This window comes from Lagopus muta, chromosome 11 (genome assembly GCF_023343835.1).
Source record: "Lagopus muta isolate bLagMut1 chromosome 11, bLagMut1 primary, whole genome shotgun sequence".
Lineage (NCBI taxonomy): Eukaryota > Metazoa > Chordata > Aves > Galliformes > Phasianidae > Lagopus > Lagopus muta.
The window spans coordinates 17,211,905-17,237,931 of NC_064443.1; the positions used below are offsets into that span (position 1 = coordinate 17,211,905).

At 41.2% G+C, this 26,027-nt stretch overlaps 1 protein-coding gene across 11 annotated transcripts in view; it reads left to right on the top strand.

Annotated features, from left to right (window-relative positions):
• The window catches only part of CHL1 (cell adhesion molecule L1 like), a 109,182-nt gene that overhangs the window by 70,726 nt on the left and 12,429 nt on the right, over nucleotides 1-26,027 (top strand). For 10 of the 11 annotated variants that reach the window (XM_048957351.1, XM_048957347.1, XM_048957345.1 and 7 more), the window contains 18 exons: nucleotides 150-320; nucleotides 1,830-1,877; nucleotides 3,770-3,890; nucleotides 6,162-6,346; nucleotides 10,885-11,016; nucleotides 11,337-11,474; nucleotides 12,089-12,200; nucleotides 12,855-13,021; nucleotides 13,935-14,100; nucleotides 15,251-15,375; nucleotides 17,907-18,008; nucleotides 18,214-18,411; nucleotides 19,375-19,445; nucleotides 21,531-21,753; nucleotides 23,388-23,503; nucleotides 23,667-23,871; nucleotides 24,071-24,193; nucleotides 24,973-25,152. In XM_048957351.1, the coding sequence (XP_048813308.1) occupies nucleotides 150-320; nucleotides 1,830-1,877; nucleotides 3,770-3,890; nucleotides 6,162-6,346; nucleotides 10,885-11,016; nucleotides 11,337-11,474; nucleotides 12,089-12,200; nucleotides 12,855-13,021; nucleotides 13,935-14,100; nucleotides 15,251-15,375; nucleotides 17,907-18,008; nucleotides 18,214-18,411; nucleotides 19,375-19,445; nucleotides 21,531-21,753; nucleotides 23,388-23,503; nucleotides 23,667-23,871; nucleotides 24,071-24,193; nucleotides 24,973-25,152 (2,583 nt within the window). The remainder of the gene's footprint in view (nucleotides 1-149; nucleotides 321-1,829; nucleotides 1,878-3,769; nucleotides 3,891-6,161; nucleotides 6,347-10,884; nucleotides 11,017-11,336; nucleotides 11,475-12,088; nucleotides 12,201-12,854; nucleotides 13,022-13,934; nucleotides 14,101-15,250; nucleotides 15,376-17,906; nucleotides 18,009-18,213; nucleotides 18,412-19,374; nucleotides 19,446-21,530; nucleotides 21,754-23,387; nucleotides 23,504-23,666; nucleotides 23,872-24,070; nucleotides 24,194-24,972; nucleotides 25,153-26,027) is intronic. The other variant, XM_048957353.1, reaches the window with a different exon arrangement.

Here is a 26,027-nt window from a genome sequence, read left to right on the forward strand (position 1 = left end):
ACCCATGGGTTGTGCTGGGCCTTCTGCCTCTTTCACATCAAAGTTGTGTTCTGTCTCTGGAAGCAAACACATGACAGCAGAGCATTGGTAGTCGTATTGGTGAAGCAGCTCAGTATCATTACCATATTGTAATTATTTTTTCTTGCTAGATTTGCAGCACATTCCTCAAGATGAAAGGGTCTCCATGAGCCTTAAGGGAGATCTCTACTTTGCAAACGTGGAAGAAAATGACAGCCGAAGTGATTACTGTTGCTTCGCAGCATTTCCAAAACTGAGGACAATTGTACAGAAAATGCCAATGACACTGAAGGTTTCCCGCTGTAAGTTTGTGGATGTGTTCTTTCTTGCTTACTGTTTTTTTTTCTTTTTTGACTCCCTAGACATCAGTGTGATCGCATCACATCAGCAGATGTGAGCCCCAAAGCCTCCAGATGCAGCTGTTGGGCCCCCACCGTACCTTGCCTTTCCTCCTGCTCTCCCTTCAGTGAAAGGTGATGAAGCAGGAGGGAAACCTGCTTCACTGGTGGTCCCTGATGGGACTTGCCTGGGTCTGGAGGACATGGAGGCTTCCACATCACTGCTCTGTTGGTTGGTCTGGGTGCAGCTGTGGGGCTGGGGAGGACAGCACCTGGGGGCTGGGCTGCAGGCTCAGCCCTGCTGGTGGCTTGGCCCTAGAAGCCTCTGTGCCTTTGCTTTCATGAAAAAGGAGACACAACTGTCCCTCCCCTCTTCTCTAGGGAGAAATGGGCTGCTCAGCAGCAAGAACTATAGGCCTGATTTTCAACCTCTGCAACAGTGACTGCTGTGATGGTCCAGAGCGACAGCACGTGCTGCCCGTGCATTGCAGGCTAGAAGCAAAATGCTCCCTTTTTAGGCTGCCACAGGGACACATGGGGCATTAACATTTTCCTTGTGAAATGTTGTGCAGGGAGCAGCATCAGAGTGTTTTGCAAAACACTAGAAGGTTTTCAGGGCATGCTGTCAGCTCTGTTAAAAGAGTAAGGCCCTGCAGAAGCTGGTGGAGATGAGGCAGCTTTACAGCAGCTGCAGAGCCATCCTGTTTTGCTTGAATCTCTTTTGGCTGTAATGAATTCAGTTAAGGTTTGCAGCAAGAGCCGAAGCTGCCTGTGCCCTTAATATCAGTCTTCTGTTTCGTTAATGCTTCTGACCTTTTGGGTTTATGTGGTCCAGAAAGCCATGGAGATTTTTCTTTGTGAATGAAAGCCTAATATTAAATATATGATTTTGAGAGTTTCTTGTTAGGATTAAAAAAAAAAAAAAAAAAAGATTAATACTGGGTTTGTGTATCTTAATACTTGCTTAATCTGTATCTTGGGATAATAATTGTGAGATAAATAGCAAAATGCCACGTTGCCCTCCATAGCATTTATAATGTGTCCAGCCCCACAGTCGTGCACATGCAGATTAGAGAAAATGGGGCAGTGTTTGATTCTGGGTCTCTGAAAGAAAGGCTTTGGTGTGCATGCATGCTGTTGGAGACCTGAGACTGAGTGCAAGTGTAGATGTGAGGTGTGCATTCACATGGTTTTGTACCTTCAGCTGGAGGTTGCCTACTATTCTCTCTGCCAAGTTGGTTATATCGCCATGAAGTATTTTGCAGAATATTGCATATATGTAAATGATTTTCTTTATTTTCAGAAATTCATTGTTCATCTGTTGATTTATGTCATCTTTTGTTCCTTTTTTTCTTCCATGCCAGAAATTTACTGGGGGGGGGATATTGTTTGGTTTTGGTTGATTTGTTGTTTCTTTTCATTTTATGTCAACTATGCACGTTTGTATTTGGTTGTCACTTTTATTTATTTCAGTTAAGCATGCTAATGACTCAGGCTCACCTAATGCTGCAGTTACTAAGGGTGAGTTGAATGCATCTGTTATTTAGCCCTTACGCTGAGAAACCTACCAGCTGAAATGAAATGTGAGCTGCTGCTTGGGAGGATGAAAAGAAAAAATCACAAAAGCCTTTTTATTGCAATGGGATGGATTTAAGTGGTCCGTGGAGTACAATTTGCTCATCTTGTACTTTTTGACAGAAATCTGAAGGGTTTTTAACAAAGAGGTAGTTTTCTTATTCAAGAAAGGAATATTCACATCTCAGAACGTAATGTAAGAGAGGAGTCAGGCAGTGTTATCAGTTCAGAGCAGGAGTCGGAGCATGGCACTCTGCATCTTCCTCTGGTGGTGAAGGAGACACTGGCATTAAGCTGCTGTGGTTTGAAACTCTGAATCCATGTCTAACAGGTCACCCTGCGGCTGCATTACTCCAGTGTGAGCTTAAGGTGTGGATTTGCAGAGCTTTAGCTGCTGTGTGTTAATTGTGCACGTCTGTAGCTATACACAGGGTGAATGTGAGATGGTTCACTTTGGCTGTGTGTTGTGCTGTTTGATATTCACCACAGGTAAGCACTCCAACAAAGCACTTCTCATCCTGAAGATTCACCTCTTCCCTTGTTTTGTGCTCACTTCTTTGTGGAGTCATACCCCAAAAATGCTCAGAAATGTATGCAGACAATGTGGGTAGTTCAGAAGGCAGCTGGTGGCTACTCCTGCTGTTCTCTAACCTGCCAGTTTCTTTAGTTAAAGAAAAAAACAAAAAAAAAAACCTAACCAAAAATGAGTCTCTCCATTTTCATATGTAGCTTTTGAAGCCAGTTTGTTTGGTTAAATTGCTTCTGAGAGCCTCTGTTTTTCAAGATGCCAAATCTGAAACTCCTGAAACACCTCATTCTGCCGAATGAGCACTGGAGCTTTAGAAAAGTGGATTCTCCTTGAGTATTTCAAGGTGGAATAGCTCAAAGTACTGATAAATCCTCAGGACTTGTCCCAAGGAAGCTGTCAGTGTGAGCAGAACAGGCAAGGCTTGTGTGCAGTGCTTTGGTGGAGGGATGCATGCCTGCCTAGGGCAGCAGGAGGGCAGATGGAGAACATGTGAGCATGTCCAGAAGCACCAAAGTGTTTTGCTGCAGCTCTGAACACTTGTAACACAGGTTTGAAAAGATAAATAGCAGGGTGATGAAACAAATAAAAGATTTTTCAGAAAGATACATATGATATTTCACCAAATCATCCATAACTGACTATTTTTTAAGAAGTAGGACCATTTGGGGACTTATTCATTACTGTACTAATTGTTATTATAGCAATAACTGAACAGCCATTTAACTCTATGCATGTTTCATCATGAAACCATTGTTTAGCAGGCTGGAATAAATGGTCCATTGAAATCAAATGCAGGCCAATCTTGTTTTATTATTTAAACAGTCTCCTTTACTAATTCTATCTCCATTACCATAGATTTTGTAATTATAACAAGGGCGTTTCTGGGGGATGTTCAAGTCAGAAAGATGGGTTTCCATCTGAGTTTTAGAAAATGATGGAGAGTCAATGTATAAGAAGTGTGCTAAGAAAGATGCTGCACACCAGAAGATCAGTAATTGAAAGATCAAGTGTATCAACAATTGGCCAACATATATGATAGAAATGGGCCAGTGCTGGGAAAGCAAGTATGTGAAGCCATAGGAAAGGGGCTTCCCTAGTACTGCTGCCTCCTGTTACCACTGCCACGATTTTCTAGCTGTAAGCAGAACAGGATTCTTCCTGCATTGATCTTAAACCATATAAAACAGTAAGCAAACTAAGAAACTGATGTCAGAAGCCTTCAGACTAGAATAATGTTTGTAATGTTATTGGAAGGAAAAGCAAAGATACTAAGATTTTGAATCTAACTTATATATATTTTCTATTTTAGCAAATTTTATTAAAGAAAGAAAACCCAAACTGCTGATCCCTCCTGAATCTGCTGGCAGCAGCTCATCAGTCACTGTTATCAAGGGAGGTGTCCTGCAACTCGAGTGTATTGCTGAAGGGCTGTGAGTAATGTGCAATAATACACAGATTTAATCACCTTATTCTGCTACAAATGTTCGTATATGTCTGTTTAATTTTAAATTGAGACTTATGCAGTGTTTTCCTAGAGCAAGTGTGCTCCTCGTAAAGCAGCACAGAGCTCTGGCAGCTTTAGTGATGGCTCTGGCTGTACTAAGCATGGCAGAATATCTCAGTGAGGATATGCTCACTGTAATAATACAGGGAGCAGTTCAAGCAGCTATTATGTGCTGGGAAATGAGATCAGAGCAATTTTATTTTGTATTGTAATTAACAGGACAAAATAAGGTAAATAAAGAAAGGAACAGCGCTCATTTAAGTGTGGTCCTCAAGATGAAGCTGTATCTCTGGACCTGGTTTCTGCAGCCGTAGCTCAGGGCAGAAATAAGCTCCACTATGCCCTCAGTCCAGCTTTCTGATTTTACTGCCTGCTTGCAGATCCAGTAGTCTCCCCCAGTAGAGCTACCACCAGAGAAAAAACTGGTAGAGAGAAAATCTCTGTCATTGCTAAACTACAATGAAAGCACAGTTGCTTCTGGTTTGTTTGTGATAGGGCTTTTTATTAAATGGAGACTTAAACCATTGTGTTCTCATGGTCTTTTGTGGGGCTGCAGGTCTGTGGATGCACACTACAGTTAGTAGACTGATAACTCATATTAAAAGCTCTGCGATTATCCCCCCCCTATAAAATTCTGAAATCAGGATATTTATCTACCTGAACAAACATTTTTAGGGCATTTTGTTTTTCTATGTTGAAAAGGCATCGCTCTTTGATCATCATTTGAGTTGGCAAGATTATGCCTCTGCAGTTGGTTGCCATCTTTTGAGAGGTGGTGAATTACTTGTCTCGGTTGGATTTGCTCCAGCTATCTGCAGTGAGTTTTAGTTCCCTCTTGCAGCACTTTCTTGTCTAATTCATTGCACATCAAACTAATTCTCAGGCCACAAATCCATAGCTATGAGTTTATAATGTTGTCAAGGTACTGAACAGGCAAATCATCTCAGAAATACACAAATATGTATTTTCACTTGCAGGAACTAATAATACCATGTACAAAAGGAGAGGAGAAAAAAAAAGGCACTGTTTGGAAAAACATGAAAAGAAGAAATGTTTTTGTTTCATTCAGTAATTTCTAGGAAACTTTTTAATTTTTGAAACAAAAAGCCATTTTTTATTTTACTACTCAGTTTCAAAGAACAACAAAGTCTCTGCTCTAGAGGAGCTTTATTTCTCCAGTCATTAGTCTTTTTTTTAATGGTGATGCTTCAAAAACACAGCACTTAAGCAAGAATAAAATATTCGTTGAATTCTCCACTTCCAGCAGAAAAATGATTAGCTTTATCTGTGTCTCTGCCAGTCCATCCAACCAAATGCCCAGAAATCAGGCAAGTGGACAGGACTGAACCAGATTTCAAGTAACTAAGATCAGGGGCAGCCAATTGCAAAATAAGGAAATAAGTACATTTCCAATCTGTCATTTCTGAAACCTTATAATCTGAGTAACATCAGTGTTGGGAGGGCATTCCCTTAGTGTGGCACTGAGGCAACATGGTGCCAGACTTTGGTAGACAAGCAAGAAAAGAACCCTTGCAGGAAACAGAACATTTGTACCGTTATGCTCGCTGCTCTTGGAAAGCCATAGGGTTTTTTGGTACCTGGGCCTTTGAGTAGCTTGTGCCTGGGCATTTTGCCACCAAGACAGATGGACACAAGTGTAAGCAGATATGACAAAGTGTATGGTGTCGGGGTCATGAATCCCAGCTGGGACTGTGCATACAGCAGTCTGTCCTGAATTTCTGTGTCATTGCCACTTGCTTTCTGAAAGCGTAAGGAACGTTTTCAGCCATCTCCAATGTCTGGAAGTGTTCCTAATCCAGCAAGGCTGAATGAAGTCACTCCAGTGAAGTCTTTACCTCCTTGTTTGTCCTAGAATGCCCTTTTGGAGTCAGACAAGATGAGCTCCATTCCTTCTGACACAGTTCATGCCAATGTTTACAAGGAATGCAGCCTTGTGCCATGGCCTGGGCTTGGCTATGAAGGACTTATTCATAGGGGTCCTTCAAATCAAGGGACAGTGTTGACTAGAAGTAGTCTATAGTACAGCCTGTACTATTGCTTGGGGTTTTGAAAGAGCTCAAACAGTTGAAAACTTCTTGCAGCTCATATGCATGAACTCCAGCAGCTATGCTAATATGAATCATTACAGCATCTTGGTATCCAACTCAAAATCTTTTTTTTTCTTCTTTACTACTAGCCCAACTCCTCATCTAAGCTGGGTCAAAGTTACTGAAAACTTGCCCAAGGACAAACCTGTAACAGATAAATTTGGGAAGGTACTGAAGATAGAGAACGTGTCTGCAGCTGATGAAGGAACCTACCAGTGCATGGCAAGCAACCCTGTGGGCAGAGCAAAACATGAATTCCATGTTCATGTAGAAGGTGAGGAGTACATTTTACTGAGCTTTTTATTTTGAACACTGATAGGTGATCAGTGGGAAGCAAATTTTTCTAATATCACTTTTTAATAAACCATAAACTTAACCAGTGATATCAACTTCTGCTAGCAGGACCTGCCCTCTAGTTCTGGGAAAACTGCAGAAAGGAGCATTTGTTTTTCAGTAGAATTAATGTGTGATTTTTTCCTAAACCATGAAGGCTTTACAAAGGAGTAAGCAAAAGCACAAATATATGCATAAATTATAGATCCAATACATTAAGATGCAAGTTAGTCAAGCGGAGGTATTGATAAAATGTCTTGTATTAATCTGACAGTCAGACTAGAGAATGTAATTATTCTACTTGATCTTAAAAATGTAAAAATGTCTATACTGGGCCAGATCATTTAGCTCAATTATCTTTTTTTAGTTTACACCAAAGTTAAATGCATATGGTACCACTCCTCTCTTCATTTACAAAATTGAATTCTCTCCTTACATGATAAATTCTCCCCTTTCACTTGGCACAGCCTTTTGTGTCATAGTCTTCTCTCCCTTCCTGGAAGTGAGGCAGAGGATACCAAAGCATGGCAAGTGTTCAGCTGCGATGGAGGGGAAGTGCTGACTCCTAGAAATCATTACAGATGGTTTGGAGCATCACTGCTCTAGCTGAATATTTTAACAATCTGGCTATGATTTTCTTGCCTGTAAAAATTGAATCCTTCAAAGAAAACTGCAGGAGCTGCAAAAGCTAAAGTACCAGGGAAATAACATTTATTAAGCAGTCCAGATTACTGACCCTCTTTCTCCCCATCTCTAGAGGAAGGCAATCTTCTGGACAAATTGTGGTTCCTACTCATTAGCAAGCAAGTATTTTAAGAAAGAAAGAAATACACTCTAACCATTGCAATGTAAAGAACGCTTTTGCAATTCCTGTTGAGTTCATTTTTCATTTGTATAACTAACATTAGCTGGTGTCACTAACAGAAATTCTGCCTATTAGGACCTCACATGCAGAGTATCATGAGCACAAATAGCATTTTTTCCTGTAATTTCAAAACAGAAAATGTCATTAACATTCATCAGAGATGGGCATGTTCATCATTCTTGCTGCAACTCGCATGTGCACACTCAAGGGCAAATCTTGAGTTGGGGGAAGTGAGCATTATTAATTTCAGTTGGTTTCAGGGAGGTTTTGCTGACGTAGGGCATCCTCGTGCCTGACAGGCAGTTCTCAAGGGATGTATGCAAGGAAAAGAAAATTAAATATGGAAGAAAAATTATCTCAATTATTAACTGCCAACTATGCTCAATCTGATGCTGGTGTATAAATCAAGATTTCACTATCATTCCTGCACTATGTCACTTCCTCTGCTCTTCTTTCTGATATTTTAGGCTCTCAAACCAACACATCAGATTTCTGAATAGCAGTTTGAAGTGATGATATTTTCGTACAGCCCACTTTCTAATCCTACAGTACTCCAAGGGCAACGATTCAGGCAACTATTACCAATCATATGAAAATGTTCAGCCAGCAAATTTGTTGACTACTTGAATATTTTAATCTCTCTGCAAGGAAAGATGTAGCCTAGAACATTGGAAGAGGCACAAAAAGCCTGTTGTTAGAGAGAACAAACTATTAAAAAAATGGAAACAAGCTCTCAAATTGTTTTAACTGAGAATGTTTGTTTATTCAATTATTGCTTATATGTTAGGCTTGGGGGACTATATAACCTCAAACTCTTGCCACTATCACAGTGCCTGATCTAATGGTGCCTTGATCTTGACTGAGACTTCAAGGCTGTCTTTAATAGAAATAATCATTACAATGTAATGATTAATTATCGTAATGAGAGAATAGCTAAGGGCCTTTGCAGCTATATCTTGTAATACTTTCATTACTGAGCTAGAGAAAAATACAATAGGTGAAACCAGCAGATAGATTGCTGCTTGGTTTAATGAGACTCAAGCTGTAGTTCTCCCTGTTTCACGGGGAAGCTGTTTCAGCTGGGATGCAGACCCCAAAGTGATAACTGCACGTGAATCTGAAGATGACAGTCCTAGAGTGGGATGGATTGCCAGACCTTGGGTAGATGCAAGGAGAATTTGAAGTGATCTTGACAAATTGGGAAAATGGTTGGGAATAAAAAGGATGGGCTTCACTAAGCACAAGTGCAAAGCAGTTCTCATCAGGCAACACTAATTGGCTTCCTAAACACAGGATGGAAGATGTCTGCTGAGACTGGTCTGGAAGATATACTGGATCACAATCTGAACTCTGGTCAGAAACACAGCCCTTGCAGAAAAAGAAAAAAAAAAACACCCCATGTGTTGTAGGTGTACTGCACAAGAATGGGCTTGATTACCATTTTAGATCCTTTCTATTTTCAGACCTATCGTTATATTCATATAAAAAGTATAAATCTGTTGATTAGATAGACCAGATTTATAACTCTTACCTGCAAGGATATATTGTGCAGTGAAACATTTGCCATGCTATTTTACTTGTGCAGATTAACAATTTGATTGTCCAACCACTGGTTGTTGCAGTTGTTAAAGTGTAAGTATGTATTTTGTTATTATTGCCTTTTATGTACTTATAAGTGCTATAGCACATCAGCCACAAAGAAGAGAAGTTCTTCAACCTTTCTGTGAAATTGTATTTCATACTTGACAAAATCTCATTGACTGAAACTTCACAGTTGCATCACTTCCTTGGGGCAACCACAGCAATTGCCGTGCTGAGAAAGGAAAGCAGCAGTGGAATATACCTGCAGTTGACTTTCAAAAGGGAATGGACAGATGAAAATAGGAAGTGTGCTTTGTATGCTTTGTATGTAGGCTGTGCCTGGTGTCTGACCTCCTCCAAAACAGTGAAGCATCCTGTCTCAAGTACTCTGTGGTGGACACAGTAAGGGGAAAAAATCATCAGGAGCGTTACCTCCTTTTTACCTCCATGCATTTGAACTATTTTTTTTTTCTGATGAAAACGTAAAGAGAAGAGAGAAAGAGATTGGCAAAACCAAGACGTTCTGCTGCATGCTTTTTTTTTTTTTTCCCGGAGTCAAATATAAGGAAGCATAACAAATGTGTCTGTGTGTGCTGTGCTGCAGGAGGGCAACCAGCATTACAGAAAGAAGAAATCTGTACTGTGAACGAAATGCAAAGATGTTATAGTTTTGTGTAAGCTTTGGTGTGTTAAATTTTACTTTGTTTTTTAGCTGTTGCTGAACAGCACCTCTTCATGGGTGCTATGAAGTGGAAATGGCAGAGCTTGTGTCCTGTTTAGCATAGATCAGGGGTATTTTTTTAATGTCTCAGTGTGAATATGAGCAATGACACTGTTTTAGTATATCACACTGATAGCATCTGGAGATGTATTACCAGACAGCAGCACTGTTAATCTTCAAAGCATTTTATGAGAATTAACTAATGAATCCTCATGCTTCCCACACATTAGCTCATCTTTTTCTAATAGGGAAGGAGGGATGGAGGAGTCCGGCGATCAGCTCAGGGCCAGCAGGAGAGAGGTAGCATCAGGTCTGGAATTAAAACTTGGAACTTTGCTGCTTCTCAGGGAGAGATAATGACAAATGCGAGGCTGTGTTTTGGATCAAGGCCATCCTCTGCAGTGTAGGCAGGCTCAACGCGTTTGGTTTGTGGGTAGCAGAAAGCTTTCATCAGATTAATGCATTTATTTTTCTCTCAGTTCCCTTCCCTCCCTTATGGTTGTTCCTTTTTCTAATGAGATCTGGATATCTGATGTTCAGAGGTGGTTCTACAAAAGACAGAGCTGTCCTGGTTTAACTGGCAGTGCTGGGGAGAGAGGGCATAGGGAATGCAGCAGCCAACTGCTGCTCCTCTACCTCCACCCTGTGGGCAACTTGCTCCTTAGAGTGGTGGTCCTCCCATTCCATGCCTCAGCATGCTTTAACATGCTATGTGTGAGCATCTGAGCTGAATACACAATGGAAAACTAGGCTGTTGAATGAATAGCACAGTGCATCTACCCAGCACACAGAAATGAGCAGATGGAGGTGGTCAACACTGTTCCTGCATCACCATGCTTTGCCCTCCTGGGCGAGCTGATGCAAACCCCTTGCTCATATCTAGTGAGTCTCTCAGCTGAATGGCTGTTTGCATTGTGTTCTGACTTGCTGAAATAGTCTCATGTCATTTCAAAGGCAGCAATCTCCTCTCTGAGGATCCTTGTGAAAATACTGACACAATTAAGTTTACCTCCCTCCCAGCCTCTCACCTCCCATCTCCTCACTGTTTGTTTTCCACTTGGGTAGACACTGCCTATTTTTTTCCCCAACGTTTGCATTTTACAGAGCCGAAGGACAGAAATTGATATGTGTTAATGCTAATTTTTACCTTTTCTAATGTCAATTTGCAAGAAATACACTGCAGCTGCACAATAGGCTGCCAGGAGCTGTGGAAACTGCTGACAGCATTTGCCATCTCCTGGAGAACCACGGTAATAACAGAGTTACACTGTTCTGACTGTGACGCCTGCTACATGCCATGTCCCTCTTGCAGAGCCTCCTCGGTGGATTAAGGAGCCCAGAGGTGGTGTTTACAGCTTAGGAGAGAATCTTTTGCTGCTTTGTGAGGCCATTGGCAACCCAGAGCCAACCATTCAGTGGAAACTTAACGGGATGCCCATTGATAGTAAGTAAAGGTCCAACATCATCCTGTTGGGAGTGGGTGAGATGCACATGTACCACGCCCAGGGAATGCACAAACTCCAGTGCACCAAATGACATCTTGTCTGATGTTTATTTAGGTGTAACTTCAGATTTATTTAATTAATACTTCAAATATTTAAGCTATTTAAATGTGGTCTTGAATAAAGTAGGGGCGGTACCCATGAGTCCCTCACCCAGTGCTGCTCCCATCTGTTGGGTAACACTCATGCTCATTGACTTCTGTTCTTTTTTTTCATATTTCTTAATTAGCACCATCTTCTGATACAGTCTGGGTCTTTGCAGGTAGGACCTTCAGAGGGCGAGTCTCTGATGGGGAGCTCAGCCTTACCAACCTTCAGCTTCAGGACACTGCTGTGTACCACTGTGAGGCCAGTAATAAGCATGGTACCCTCCTTGCTAGTGCCAACGTGAATGTCCTCAGTGAGTAGTCTCCCACCTCTTTTGTGTTTACAGGAAAGATGTAACTTTAGGTGTCCCATTTTGATAACTCTTAGATCTTTGGAATAGCTTTGGGTTTGTAATCATGTCACTGTTCTGCTGCATTGAGCCAGATTTTAAGAAATATGTTGTCCAAACTCACGCCACAAGCCTTTTGATGAGCAATACTTAGATTGAGTGTTGATATTTTTAACAACGTGGTGGTTGTTTTGGGCTCAAAACCTTTAGAATTCAGATGTATTAAGACCACCGGGGACTGGACTGTGGCCACAGTTGTGTTTTTTGAATTATTAAAGGTATTATGGATTGTCAGTCTTTAATTTCAGTTGTGATGCTTAGCCTGTTGTTTGAAGAAACATTGTGATGGGAACTTATTTGATAAGATAGGTCTCACAGGGAAGCAGAACTGAGTGTGTTCTCTATCCTGAAACCAAGATTTAGTGATCTGAAACGTCCAGCAATCAACCACTGTTACCACTGAGGCTTATGAGAGCTCAGTTGACCTCTCTATCGTGGGAAAAGGGTATGATACAGGGCCCATATTTATAGCCCAGTTCTGAATTGCAGTGCTGTTTGTTTTGCATCTTGTTCTGCAGATATTGCTCCCTTAATCCTGACTTCAGATGGTGAAAACTATGCTGCAGTTGTTGGTTACAGTGCCTTCCTGCACTGTGAAATTTTTGCCTCACCTGCAGCAGATGTTAGATGGTAAGCTATTGAGAATGACTTTTTCACATGAAATAAGTTTATCTAGGCTTCCCAAACACTGAAAAATTAGCTGGTTTTGAGAAGATAAATTAGCAATTTATAGCAAGACTGTGTTTAATATCTGTGTGCTTTGTCTAAGTGCACTCTCTTTCAAGATCCCTGATACATGTATATTTTTAATTAATTTTTAAATAAATGAAAGGTTGATGAAAGTCCTTGATGCTTGTGTAAGAGCTGCTGGGATATTTATTAAACAGAACCAAGCTGTCTGTAGCCAAATCACCAGCCTTAGTTTAATGTTGGCACCTTTTGAAGTTTGGACACGTTGCTGAGTTGGTAAGGCAATAATTTAAAGAGTACATCTACCCAAAAGTGGTTCCATATGGTTGGAAATCACTGGATTGACATAGAAGTTGACAGTTGCAATAAAATTACATATGACAGTTATGGATTAGAGGCTCGGTTAGAGTAGTTTAAAGGTCTTGCTAGAGACTGTCAGTATGTTGTACATTTGCAGGAAGCTTATGTCCCTTTATGATTTGCCTGAGTGTGAGTAGACTGACATGCTGACTCTAAACTCACCTGTCCCCTAGCCATGAAATAGTGGTTCCTACAATCACTGAAATAAGTCATAACTGTTGTTATTCTCTTTAGGACTAAGGATGATAGCATAGAGCCACTCTCAGCGCTACGCTATGAATTAAATAAAAATGGCACCCTAGAAATCAAAGAAACAAAGAAGGAAGATGCGGGATCATACGCTTGTTGGGTTGCAAATTCTGTTGGAAAAAGAGCAATCACAGCAAATCTGGATATAAGAGGTAATACCTCATTTACCTTGCAAACTTAATGAATGTCTACAATGAACACCATGTGCATTGCAGTAGGATGAGTGAGGGGGCTTTGAATGTAAGATTCAGATACGTATGTGCAGCTCCAGTTCTGTTTTAAAGTACTTCATTGGTTGGTTGGGCATGTTCCCTAAGGGTCATGATGAGGATGGATATTTTCTGTTGAGGACACAGATTCAGGATGGTGAGTTGTATACGAAGTTATTTAGGAATTAGGCCTTGCCAATAGAAAGAATTTAAATGCTCAGTTAGCAAAGTCCTCAAATGCACTCTGAGATTCACATTTGCTGTAAGTCAGTCAAGAAAGAAGAAAGTCTTTTTGTGTTCTACTTCAGGCCAGTCTCTTTGCTTTGTAAGTTTTACAGTTATAATAAACATGAAATTGTACAATGAAATTCTCACAAAGCAATATTTCACTGTAAAGAGAAGTGCTTTCTTCCTACTTACTCATCTGTTTCTGCATTCAGATTAGAGGCAATTAAAAGAACAAACTTGATTGCAGTATTTTTTCTCACTTGACTTTAATAAGCTTGTAATTTTTCTTGGTTCACTGCCAAAGCTATTGCTATTTCAATGGCAATTGGACATAAAAGTCATATTCCAGCTTTTTTTTTTTTTTTTTTTGAGTGTGTATGTTTGTTGTTTTTTTTTTTTAGAACACTGTGGTTTGGACTAAGCTAAAAAAGAATTTTTCAAGATAGAAAATTATATCCTGTCATATCTCCATTTCAAAACCAGCCTCCTCTGCTTGAAGTGTTTGTATATAGATAGATAGATAAAGACATGATCGTTGCTCCTGAAGTTGATTCCTATATATGAGGTGCTAGGTGAAAATTGGATGTAATAATCTTTCCTAATCGAAGTGTTTTCTGTGATCAACCAGATGCTACAAAAATTGTCATTACTCCAAAGAACCCCCAAGTGTTGAAATCACATTCAATTTTATTGAAATGTCAGTCTGAGTATGATTCACACTTGAAAAACAGCTTCAAATTATCCTGGAGGAAAGATGGATATGAGCTGTCAGTCAGCAGCATACAAGACAGCAGGTAAGCAGAGAAGAACAAGAGTTTTCTTGAGCTCAGCTGAAATAATGCTGTATGGTGCTGGAGCAATAGTATTAATAAACATGAAACTTAGTAGCTTGAAATGCAAATTTCTGTCTGTGAGAATTCTTCACTTGACATGTGAATAGATCTGCATTTTTATATACATGTAAATACACATTTATATCCGTGCATTGCCATGACTGGCAAAATATTTTGTTTTGAGAATTATACCTGACACAATTACCCTGTCTCACTATCATGGCACAATGCCAGTAAGTGTTGGTTTAACCCAAAAATAAAACTCTAACCCTTTTGGGGTCAATTGGAGCTCTGTCTCTCCACTTCAGTTAAACTACTATTTTCCCATGTTTTATAGCTGGCCGAAACAAAGTGAACAGAAAACATGTCTATGGGACAGTATATAGTCACATCAATGAGATTTTCCTACGTGAGTAGGGGAGTGCAAGTGCAGGCTGAATTTGTCTACTTTTTTATTTCCATTGACTGTACTGGGATGGAGATCAGCCTTTAGTCTGTATGAAGGGCCCCACGTTGGGCTCTCAGATATCTTTATTAATTAGACATAGCAAAGGGATGATGTTCTAACCACTGCAGTACAGGAGAGGTGGAGGAGGGTCCTGTCAAGGCCTGGGAGAGTGGGGTGGTAGAGCCAGGGAAAAGCCCAATCAGTTTTCAACCCAGTGAACCCAGGGGCCTGGATCAGTACCAGCTGCCCTGGTGCACAGGGCATGACACCAGTGGGCTGGGAACATTCAGTTTTACTCAGCCCTATTAAAAGTTTATACATTAAGATCATTGGTTTCCCTTGTTAGTGATGTGTCAAAACCCTACATTCCCAATGCTCATCTGATGCATATCTGTTTCTTCCTCATTTTCAGAATGAGGAAGACAAGCCACTTTCAGGCCATGGAGTCTAAATTGTTACAAAGTGCAAATAACAGTCTATGCCACAATAGATAATACAACTACAGTTGCATTAAAATAAATAGACCTAATGTGCAATTAGGTTATTCAAAATGTTCCTTTGCTAAGCTTTTCCTGAACAGTTTTTCAGCAGTGTCAGTCTGTTACATGCTTGTCTTACAGACTGTACTTTTTCTATTTGTATGTGCCCTTCTTTTCCCTGTAGGATAATTATGGACATGGACACGCTGTTCATATCAAATGTGATGCCGGAGGATCAAGGCATTTACACGTGTGTGGCTAGCACTTCTCTTGACAGTGTCACTGCCAAAACGCGGTTAATTGTTCTTGGTAAGCAGATATTTTCCTAGGATGCCTACAGCTTGATGCAATACTTCTGTTTCTTTGGTTCTCTTGCCCATTTCAATTACCTCAGTGACCCGAGATGGAGCATGTCCCTCACTTGTTAAGCTCAGTTAAGGACGTGCCCTCTTTTTATATTTGCAGGAATGGGAATGCTGAAGCAAACATCTGTTTTCTGTTTAGTTGATCACCTCAAAGATTAAGTAGCTGTTGTTCTCAGTTCAGGAGTCACCCAGGGCTGTAGGAACTTATCCAGGCTGGAAGTGTAATAGCATATTAAATATGGCACTGCTTCTGCTTTGAAGTCATTGGTCAGTTCTTTGCAGCACTTTACTGGAGACTTCTGTGCTGGTCATTACTTGGACTGTGATGTGAGGAAGGAAGGCATCAGGACGATGTTTAAATGTCCAACTCTCTTGAAGAGCAGTTATGCATCTAAAAGGACTAATTATCTCTGTGAGCATAAATTATTGGCTGGAGGGAAACAGCAAATCCATAGCAGAGGAGGATCTCAACCCAGACAGCCTCCAACTTGGCCTTGTTAGCATCCTTACCAGTGCCTGCTGGCCTGAAGAACCACTCAGAATTAAGGGGATGAACCTGTGTAGTAATGCACAGTCCTTTGCACCATCAGCTTCTAACGCTTACCTGAGGGCATGAGTCAGCTGCTAGAATGTTGTTTTGCAGGGAACTTTTGTCATTATAATTTCAAGGGGTTTTTAAATTTTAACATATTTTTTCATTTTGGCAGTGCTTGCAACAGAGCTAACACAATCTGACACTGAAGATTTTTTTCCACACATTAAGTGAATGATATTTTTCAGTAAATAGTAAATTAAGAAGTTGCTATGCTTGTTATTTATGTTACTGTGTTCTTTAGTACCATATAATTCAAGATGTTTGTAAACTGTATCTTAAATTACTTATGAAAATTTCATGGCATGCTGTATTCACTTTTAAAAAGGTAATTTGCAGTAGAGGAAGAGCAGTCTTTTGCTCTTTCTTATGTTTATTGTACATAAGAAAGGTCTTGCTAGATGAACAATGTTTATATTCCAAATGAAAAGTTCTGGCTTCTTTTGCAATGAAAGATTAGTAAGATAAAACTTAAGAACTGAGTGTGGAACAGCTGCGTGTTTAAGAATATGGGCAAAATAAATGCTTAGTTAGAATTCTTCTAAGTATTTGTTTTATTATTGATGAACAGACAGCAGGTTGGGCACCTCAAAGACACACTATCAATGTCTTCAAATTAATATACAGAATTTTAGCCCCATAAACTCTCCAAGTGTAAAACAGCAAAATACTTGTAGATCAAATTAGGCTTTCCTGATTTTTCCCAAGGAAACGTGGGAAGGAAATATAAAGAAAGAAAAAACAAAAAATCATAACCTTTAACACTTTTTGATGTGCCTTGAGATGCACTCAGGATCGTTATCTGAAAAATTCTGTCCATTCCCTGTTCCTTGCTTTCACAGTGACAGGGACAGCATTGTGTATTGAGCCAGTTGTTTTTGCTGTAAGAAATGACACTGTCAGCCAAAAATGTAGTTGGAACACTGGGGCAGAAGGAGGTCAGACACCCATCAAGAACTCTGCAATCTCATTTCCTTGGTCCACAGAGTTCTTAAATTTTGAAAGTAGCCTCATGACCAGGAAGCATTTCCTGCATCGGCTCTGAGACTGCGGTGAATGCAGCTTTGTGTTCAGGACTGCAGTGTGTGTGTGATTGTGAGGGAATGAGAGGTTACCATCAGCCTCCTGCTGTCAGAAATTGTTTTTTGCATAAGACCTTATGTAATCCAATTTCCAAACTAATCCAATATAATCAGACTGCAAATTGTCAACCATGTATACGAAAATTGAGCTTCAATGTGTGCAGAGCACCGTAGGGGCAGCCTTGTGCTCAGGGCTTGGGTAGTCCCACTCTTGTCCCCATGAGGTGCACTGCACTTACCACACCAAATATGCAGCTGACTCTTAACGTATTCTCAGGACAGCACAAGTTGAGCTGGCAGGTAATGAATTTTCTTGTTTCCTTTTAATATAGATCCCCGTGGCTGGGATAATGAATGTTATCCTTTCATTCTAGCAGACAAGGTTAAATAGCTGTCATGGCCGAGGCCTCTTCTAGCACTATAGTTTGCAGAGAGTAAATCCAAGTGATGCTGACATAACTTTCTGCTGAGCAGTGTCAATATCTATTAATGATTCAATAGATCTTAGTGATGATTTGAAAAGAAAAATGTTGCTCCTAGCACAGTAATGAGAGTAGGTGGGAATGCACTTAAAGAGGGATGTTGCATTATGGGAGAGAAAGCAGGGCCAGATGATTCAGTGTTTTTCTGTTACAAAGCAGGGTCTTTCAAAGCAATTCCTGCTTTTCTAATCTTGTCCACTTTGAAAACAGGAGGCCTTATACCACTGTCTTCACCAGAGCTTTCTGTTTCAGTCCTTTCCAAAATACCAAAATAAACAGAAGTAATTGGCTTGCTCCTGACAGTCTTTCTGTGTCTCAGATGTTCCTGACCCACCGGAAGACCTGCAGCTCTCAGAACATCAAAACCGAAGTGTTCGACTGTCTTGGAAAGCTGGGGCCAGCCACAACAGCCCTGTTAATGGTATGAAGGATTTCAGTAGCATCACTGTACGTCATTTAACATAATGGCACATCACAGCTGTCAGAATAAACTATGCTCAATGCTATACTTAATTGGTTTTACTGTGACAGTTAATTTGCTGTAAGTTCATTTCCATCCTGCTATTCAGAAGCAGTTCATATCGGCGCTGTCCTTTTTCCTCTGTTTTCTTTCTTCTCTTCTCCAGAGTCGATTATAGAGTTTGAAGAGAGCCGGTGGGAGCCGGGGAGGTGGCAGGAGCTGGCCCGAGCCCCAGGGAACACCACCACCACCCTCCTGTCCCTGGCCCCATACACCAATTACCAGTTCCGTGTCGTGTCTGTGAATGCTGTCGGAAGGAGCCAGCCCAGTAAACCATCGCTGCGCTACCTAACACCTCCGGCTGGTAAACACTGCCATCTAGTTTTCTAAATGTTAATATCTGTAGTGCTTTGCTGGGAATAGCATTACCCTCCTGTGCTTCTGAGAGGTGTAAAGAAGCCAGGGCCCCTTGTGCTGTTTTTTCTGCTCGATGTGCATGGTAGGAGATGATGAACTAAAGCACTCTGCACGCCACAAATGCTTTCTGGCCAAACCTGCGTGCCAAAGCAGTAGTTTGCTCAAAGAGAGGATTCACTCTGCAGCTGCCTCCATCAGCCTGAGGATGCCCAACTGAGGAATTTGTACTGCTGTGGTTATCAGTGTGCTTGCTACCAAGGTACCTACAACAGAAAACTTTCCTGAGCTCTGCTGATTGTGCACCTTTAAGGCCCATTGCAGCCATTCACAGACAAACAGATGCTGGAGAGGATTTTCAAGATTTATGGGGAGCCTTTCAGCAGCGCTAGGCTTGTCAGAAATGTCTATTCACAGTGTATTTCTCATTGTAACAGAAAATGTTGAGTCCCTGAAAGTCATTTTAGAGGCCAATTATTCAGCCTTGCATTTGCATTCCCAGCATTTTTCTTTCTTTTTTTTTTCCCCTCCTTTCACTTCAATTCCAGGTCCTCCAGCTTTTCAGCTGTGTGCACCCCACTAATGATACACCTTCTGTTTCCTATCCCTGTAGGGAGGAAAATATCAGCCTGATAATCCCCCTACATCTGGTGCTTTGAAATCCAAAAGTCACAGTTTCATGTTAGCTGGTGGCTCTGAACAACACGGGCACTTAAGAATCAAAACTGCATTAAAAATATGTTTCATTCTCAACAGTTTTGCTGATCCAAGTAATTAATCTCGTGAACACTCTTTGTTTAGGTGTCTTTCACTCTCAGTAATGCTGAAATAAGAAAAGGGTTTTTTGCATTTAAATAATAACTACAAATAAAAATAGGAATATGCAAACTAACTTTATTAACTGTGTTTCCAGCTCCAGACAAGAACCCAGAAAACATCCGAGTTGAAGCTTCTGAACCAAATGAAATGGTGATGAAATGGGAGGTAATGCAAATGTGTCTGTCAGTGCTACAATATCAAGGACAGGTTCTCCTTTCAAGCAACAAGTCAAGCATGGAATTGATCAGCATGTTTTAATATAAATAGACAAAAAAAAAAAGAGATAATGAATCCCTTGACTTGATCTCTCCATCCTTTAGGAAGCATTAACTAATTCCATAGGTGAGATTATTAATGATATGAAGTGGAAGGTAAAGTTATAGATGTCTTAAATGTCTTCTGGCTTTCCTCTCCTACTTTCATTTTTGTTTCAAAAGGCAAATTTTTACATCTAAGCTTTGCAGGCTGTAAGGAAATAGAAATGCCCTGTATGGGCATGAAGAGTTGCCCAGAGTATGCTCCTCTGCATCCTGCATGCGAGGCAACTTTTGCAGTAAGGGCCAGGGAGAGAGAGGATCAGTTGCATAGAGCTTCTGTTCTTTGAGCCTGGAGGTTTGAAAATGACTGTTCAGTTGGCCAAGAGAACGTGAGCTGGAATTTCTGCACCACCGAGCTAAAGGAGTGCAGATATAGCTCCTAAGCATGTGTCAAAAGAATTGTGTCAAAGTGTTCAGGATGGATTCCAGTCTTCAATTTCTCTGGCTTTGAAGCTTACTGCTTCTGTGCCAACCATTTAGAGAGAGATATATTTCTCCATTTAACACAACTTTCAACAATTGTAGAAGGAAGCGTATTTTTTGCAGCTTGAATTAAACTCAATTTGCACGAGATTTACTCATCAATCTGCTGCTTGCAGCAAAGAAACAATAAACATTTCCCCAGTGTGAATCCCCACCAGGCTATAATGATGCCAAAGAGGAGGTGGCCCTCTAGATCTGTTGACTTGGATCTGGATGTGGTTTTTTGCTGGATGACATGGTCCAGGGTCAGGGAAGACGAGTCTGCTTCTTGGAAGCAATGCAGAGAGGTGGTGCTCAACACTGGGTGGGCAATGCTGGGAACAGCAATGGGCAGAAGGCTTGGCCACCCTCCCTGCCAGGCAGCCAATAATTCCCAGCTCAGACAGGGCAAAAGTAAAAGTGAAAATTGAGACTAAAGAGAGAGAATGGGATGGACAGGCTTTGTTAAATCTTGTTGAATCATTTGAACGTCCTAAGCAGGATATTCATTTATTTGTGTGTGTCCTGCATGCTTTTCAGAAGAAATGCTAGGCACTGAATATGCTAGAAAAAAAAAGCAACAAAACCAAACCAAACCTATTTCTGGCAGACAAAAGCTGCAAAATGATGTTAATCTGCCTACTTTGGATTAGGAGACCAGATGAGCATTAGTGACTAGCTTTTCTGCCAAGGATTTGCGGCATTAAGGGAGATGAAAATAAGAGTCAAGCAGTGGTGAATTTTAAGTCCAAATGAGAAGTTATTTTTGAGTAGAAAATTTTATTTTTCCAGGTTCTCTTGCAAATCCCATGCCCTGGGATCTTGGCTGAGATCCTGTTGCCTGTTAGAAAGTTTCTCCAACCAATGCATGCTGATCTGGGCTCTATGTGTGGCTTGGCTAAACAGCAGATGTTATGTATTTGATATGTATAATGTATAATTCAAATATTACTGAAAGTAGGCTGTGTGGTAGTGTGTAGTATTCCCCAAACCCCATTATTTTAGGGCAGCACACGTGACAAATTAACATTATTAATGACAGAGATACCTTTTCAGAGAAAGGAACTCAATTGGAGAATGTGTCACGACAGGCCTTTGCTGTGTGTCTTCTAATATTTTACAAATTCATGTTAATTAGATGAGAACCATGCTGTGATGAATTCTTCATTTGATCAGTAAAAACCTGTAGCGCAGCAGTGGCCCATTAAATGTCCAGGCTCAGTTTCAGGCATTTTGTGCATATTTAGAACAAATCTAAATTTTAATGACCCGAATTGCTGTGCTACATAAAATTCCAAGATAAAATGCATCTTAGCTGTACTGAAAGGCACAAACAGCCTTATGCCACAATATGCATTTTAGTTGTGCGAGAAGACATGCAGTTTTACTTCCCAGCAAAATGAAGCAATAAATAAATAAATATGTAATCCCAACTTGTGGCCCTCCTTTAATTTCTCCCCTTCTTCCACAGCCACTGAAGTCCATGGAGCGAAACGGGCCGGGGCTGGAGTACAAAGTCAGCTGGAGGCAGCGGGGTGTTGAGACTGAATGGAATGAAGAAACAGTGAAGAAGCACTCCCTGACCCTGAGGAACACCCCCACTTTCGTGCCCTACGAGATCAAGGTCCAAGCAATAAATAATTTAGGAGCTGGGCCTGAGCCAAATATTACCACTGGATATTCGGGAGAGGACAGTGAGTAATGGGAACTTTTATTGTCTGAGAACTAAGTACAAGCATTCAGCTCTTGGACATTATAAATTAATTTCTAAATAATGCCACATTTCCACTTGTAATCCCAATTTTGCCCTTTGTCCCCTGTGTCCCTATGGCCAGCTCCTCCTCTCCAGCCTGGGTTTCTGCCCAGCAGCTTTCCTTGGTTCCCTGGTGGCACAGGTGATGCCAGTGTCACCAGGCTGTGACAACTGATATGACGTATGGGACAGTGGATAATGGCACTGCTGTGGCCATCAGTTCCCAACATCTCTGAAAGCAGCCTTTCCCCTCTGGTGTTTACTACATGACAAGAGAAGGGATTTGGAGGACTGGAACTGTATCCAGCTGCAGTAATGAAATGCCAGCCTTACTTAAGAAATCAACATAGTTAAGCAGCACCACTACCTAAAAAAGAATATATTTTTTGTGGGATTTAAGGATTTAAATCATCGAGGGAGTTAGCAGCCTTGTGGCCAGCCAGTGTGTGGCTCCAAGCTTCCCTGATCCCAAATACAAATGCTTATTACATTTGCAAACGCTTAGCAGCAGGGGCTGGGAACAGTTGGCAAAGGAGGGTCAATGGTGTTTGTGAGCGCTCTGCATTTCAGATCTGCCAATTAATCTTATTAAAGTCAGACAGTTATCATCCCATGCACAATCTGAAATCTTGCAGCTGTTTTCCCCAAAACGAATTAAACTAACAGCTTGACTGGCCTTTGGAAGGTCTACAGTGGCTTAACCAACTGAGACCAGCATGTGTTGTGCTGCTTACTGAAACATCCAGCCATGACCTGACTTTATCCTGCCACTGCTGTGTCAGGACATGATGCTACAGCCACCTCTGCACTTGCTGCAGCTCCTGCAGCAGCCATTACAGTGTACCAGAATTCATTGCAGGTGATGTCAAGCAGTCAGCATATTCAGACACTTAACACCTGCTCAGTGTTTCACCAACAACAGGCTTCAGAGCCTGAGTCAGAGATGTGGGCATTGGGAACCTCTGGTGATACATTCGTCTGCCCTCTATGCAAGACAGTGAGAATAAAGAGACACCATGGCGTGTTTGTTTGCACTGTGTGTCTGAGGTAGGTCTAATTTTACATCTGCTTCTACCACTGGAAAATCTTCCTTGCTATTCAGTCGTCAGTAGATCAAGACTTTTTAAAATAAAAAATATTTTTTCTTGCTCTGTAATAGCTGTCTGTGATGTGCAGTGATTAAAATCCCACTGTTTAATGCGTTTAGCTGTAAAATGAAACTGATTGTAAAAGAAAAGGCACAAAACAAAACTGTTGTGATTGCCTTCTTGAGTGCTGTGTTAATCATTTTTTTATTCTTCTCACCGCTGTAAGCATTACTCAAAACAGGAAATCATAAATAGAAATTCATATGTCCCAGTTCCCCTGTATTCCAGCCCTCAGCAGAAAGCTCTGATACCACAAAATAATGTTTATTGGCCCGTATCACCCACTGGATGCAGGTGGAATGGCTTTTTTCTTGCCTGTGGGAAGAGCTGGCACAGCTTGAGCTGGAAAACCAAACCCTGTAGCGTATAAACACTGTGAAATTGAGCTCCTAAGTGTCTTTAATATGCAGCACTCCTATTTTTGTAGTTCCAGATGCCGCTCCTTCCGGCGTCTCGGTGGATATTGTCAACAGCACGCTGGTCAAAGTCTTCTGGTTTGGAATACCAAGGGACAGAGTTCGTGGACATTTAAGAGGCTATAAGGTTATGAATTTTTCTTTAATTGCATGCAGTTTAACAAGCTATTAAATAAATCCTCTGTCAATGATAGATCGCAGTCTGTCATTTCTGGGACGATGAGAGAAATCAATATGGTGTTCAGCCCCAACAAAGGTAATTTGTTATAGAAATGCCAATCTCAATGCAGGTCAGTTGGTGGAAAACAAAAAGCATGCTGGATGGAAAAAGGCATCATCCGGAGAAACACTTCCTGACGTTTGTAGGAGACAGAAACTACGGGATGATCCCTGGCCTGGATCCCTTCAGCGAGTTCCGCTTGACTGTGCTGGCATACAACTCCAGGGGTGATGGACCAGAAAGTGCTCCTGTGGTGTTTGAAACTCCGGAAGGAGGTAAGAAAAAGTGGGATGGAGAGGAATAAACTGAAATTGTTCACTTAACAGGCAACTGGATTTCATACATTGGTTGTAAAATCTCCAGTATTCATAGAACCACAGGTGGGGAACTGTAGGTATTGAGCTAATCTTTGTTCTCAGTAAACAAACACATGTAGAAGCAGTGTTCTGTGTAAGCTAATCCTTGTTTCTTCAGTCCCTGAACAGCCCCGTTTTCTGAAGATCCTGAACTTTGACAAGGACTCTGTCACCCTGTCGTGGGGACTTCCCAAGAGAGCCAATGGCCACATTACTGGCTACATTTTGCAATACCAGATAAGTACGTCCTTGTTTCTCTTCGATTTTTAAACTCATGCACTGTTAGGTGTGGTGTTCTGTTTGTTTGTTTTTTTTTTTTAATAGTTTTGTATGTGCAGAGTCCTTTAAGATAGAGACTGATGAGAGAGGCTGTATTTCTGAGTAACAGCCACACAGCAGAGCAGTGTGTTTTGAGCTGCAATCCGCACACAGGCCTGCTAGAGGGCAGGGCAAAGTCATTTTCCAGAGCAAAAAACTTTTTAATGTAGGTTTCTGATTGAATAAGCTCTTAACTGCTGCCATGCTCTGTTCCATGTCATACAGGCTAATTCAGTTATTTCATAATCACAAATTATACCTCATGTGACGATTAAGAAGGTTATTAAATTTGAGGTGCCTTTTACTGAATTGAAACTTATTCAGTGCAAAACATGCCTGTGAAGCACCGTGTAACAGGGATGCAGACCTTGAGCAGATAACCGCAGGCAGGGGAGTGGCGTTGGCTGCCCAATGTGCCATCAGGTTTGAGAGTTCTTTGAGGGTGGAACAGGATTAGACCGAATGCTACCTTTGCCCAAGAAGGTTGTGGATGCCCCATCCCTGGAGGCATTCAAGGCCAGGCTGGATGTGGCTCTGGGCAGCCTGCTCTGGTGGTTGGTGACCCTGCACATAGCAGGGGGTTGAAACTAGAAGATTATTGTAGTCTTTTTCAACCCAGGCCATTCTGTGATTCACTTTTCACTGCTCTTTGCTAATAATGAGGCTACTTTTGCAAACTGACTGCTTTTTGTTCTCTTTCAGTAAACGAAACACACGAGATTGGGCCTCTGATGGACATCAGCGTGGCCAACCACACCACGCTGAGCTGGAGGCTCACTGACCTCAGCCCCAGCACCAAGTACAAGTTCTACGTCAAGGCCTGCACAGCCAAAGGCTGTGGGAAGCCAGTGACAGAAGAAGGGCTGACAGTGGCTCAAGGGAGTAAGTTATTGGGCAGTATGCTTTTTTTGTGGAGAAGTTTTAGCAATAATGGGAAAATCTATTGGGAATATTTGAGAATTGACATTTCCTTTGTAATTAGAGGAAATAAATATATTTTTCTTTTGAGGAGAACAGTCAGTAAACTCCTTAATGTAGCCATGCAGCTATTCAGAAAAGCAGAGCTTATCTGTTCCATTTTGCTGTGCAGTGCTGTGCTTGTGTCCCCACCACCAACCCCTTGAGCTGTATGAGAACCAGCACCTTGCATTTCGTTGTGAACAGAAAACTGAAGATGTAAATAATCTGTCCTCAGCATTATTACAGAAACAGACTCTGCTGTCTTGTGAAGATAAATCTCTCATTATTCATTTTAAGACTGAGTAGCTTCTGCTGCTGCAGTGCAACCCGTGCTGGGGTGTTGCAGAATGGCACAGTGCATTCTGCCAGGAAAGCGGAAGGATTAAGGCAGAAGCAATGGAATCAATCACATTTTATTATTGATATACTGCAACTACAACACTTCTGTTGCTTTCATTTACCTGCAGATATCCCTGTTGGCAAAGTCCAAAATTTGAGAGACAAGCTTCATCCCAATTAAATAACTAGTTTCCTGTGCAGATAAAAGAGTACATCCTGCTCTCCATCTACAACTCCAGCATTTGTTCTGTGAATGAATCATCCTGATTCACTTCTTTGTGTCAGGAATTGCATGTTTCCTTGAATTAGCAGCACTTTACCAAGAAGTCTATCAGTGGTTATGATAGGGAAAGAAAATAATTTCCCATCTCTCTTTCTTTGTTCCCTGGGGAGCAATGCCTGCAGCTTGCATATGTCTGGCAGCAGGGGCAGAAACCTCTGTGTTGCAGAAGATGCTG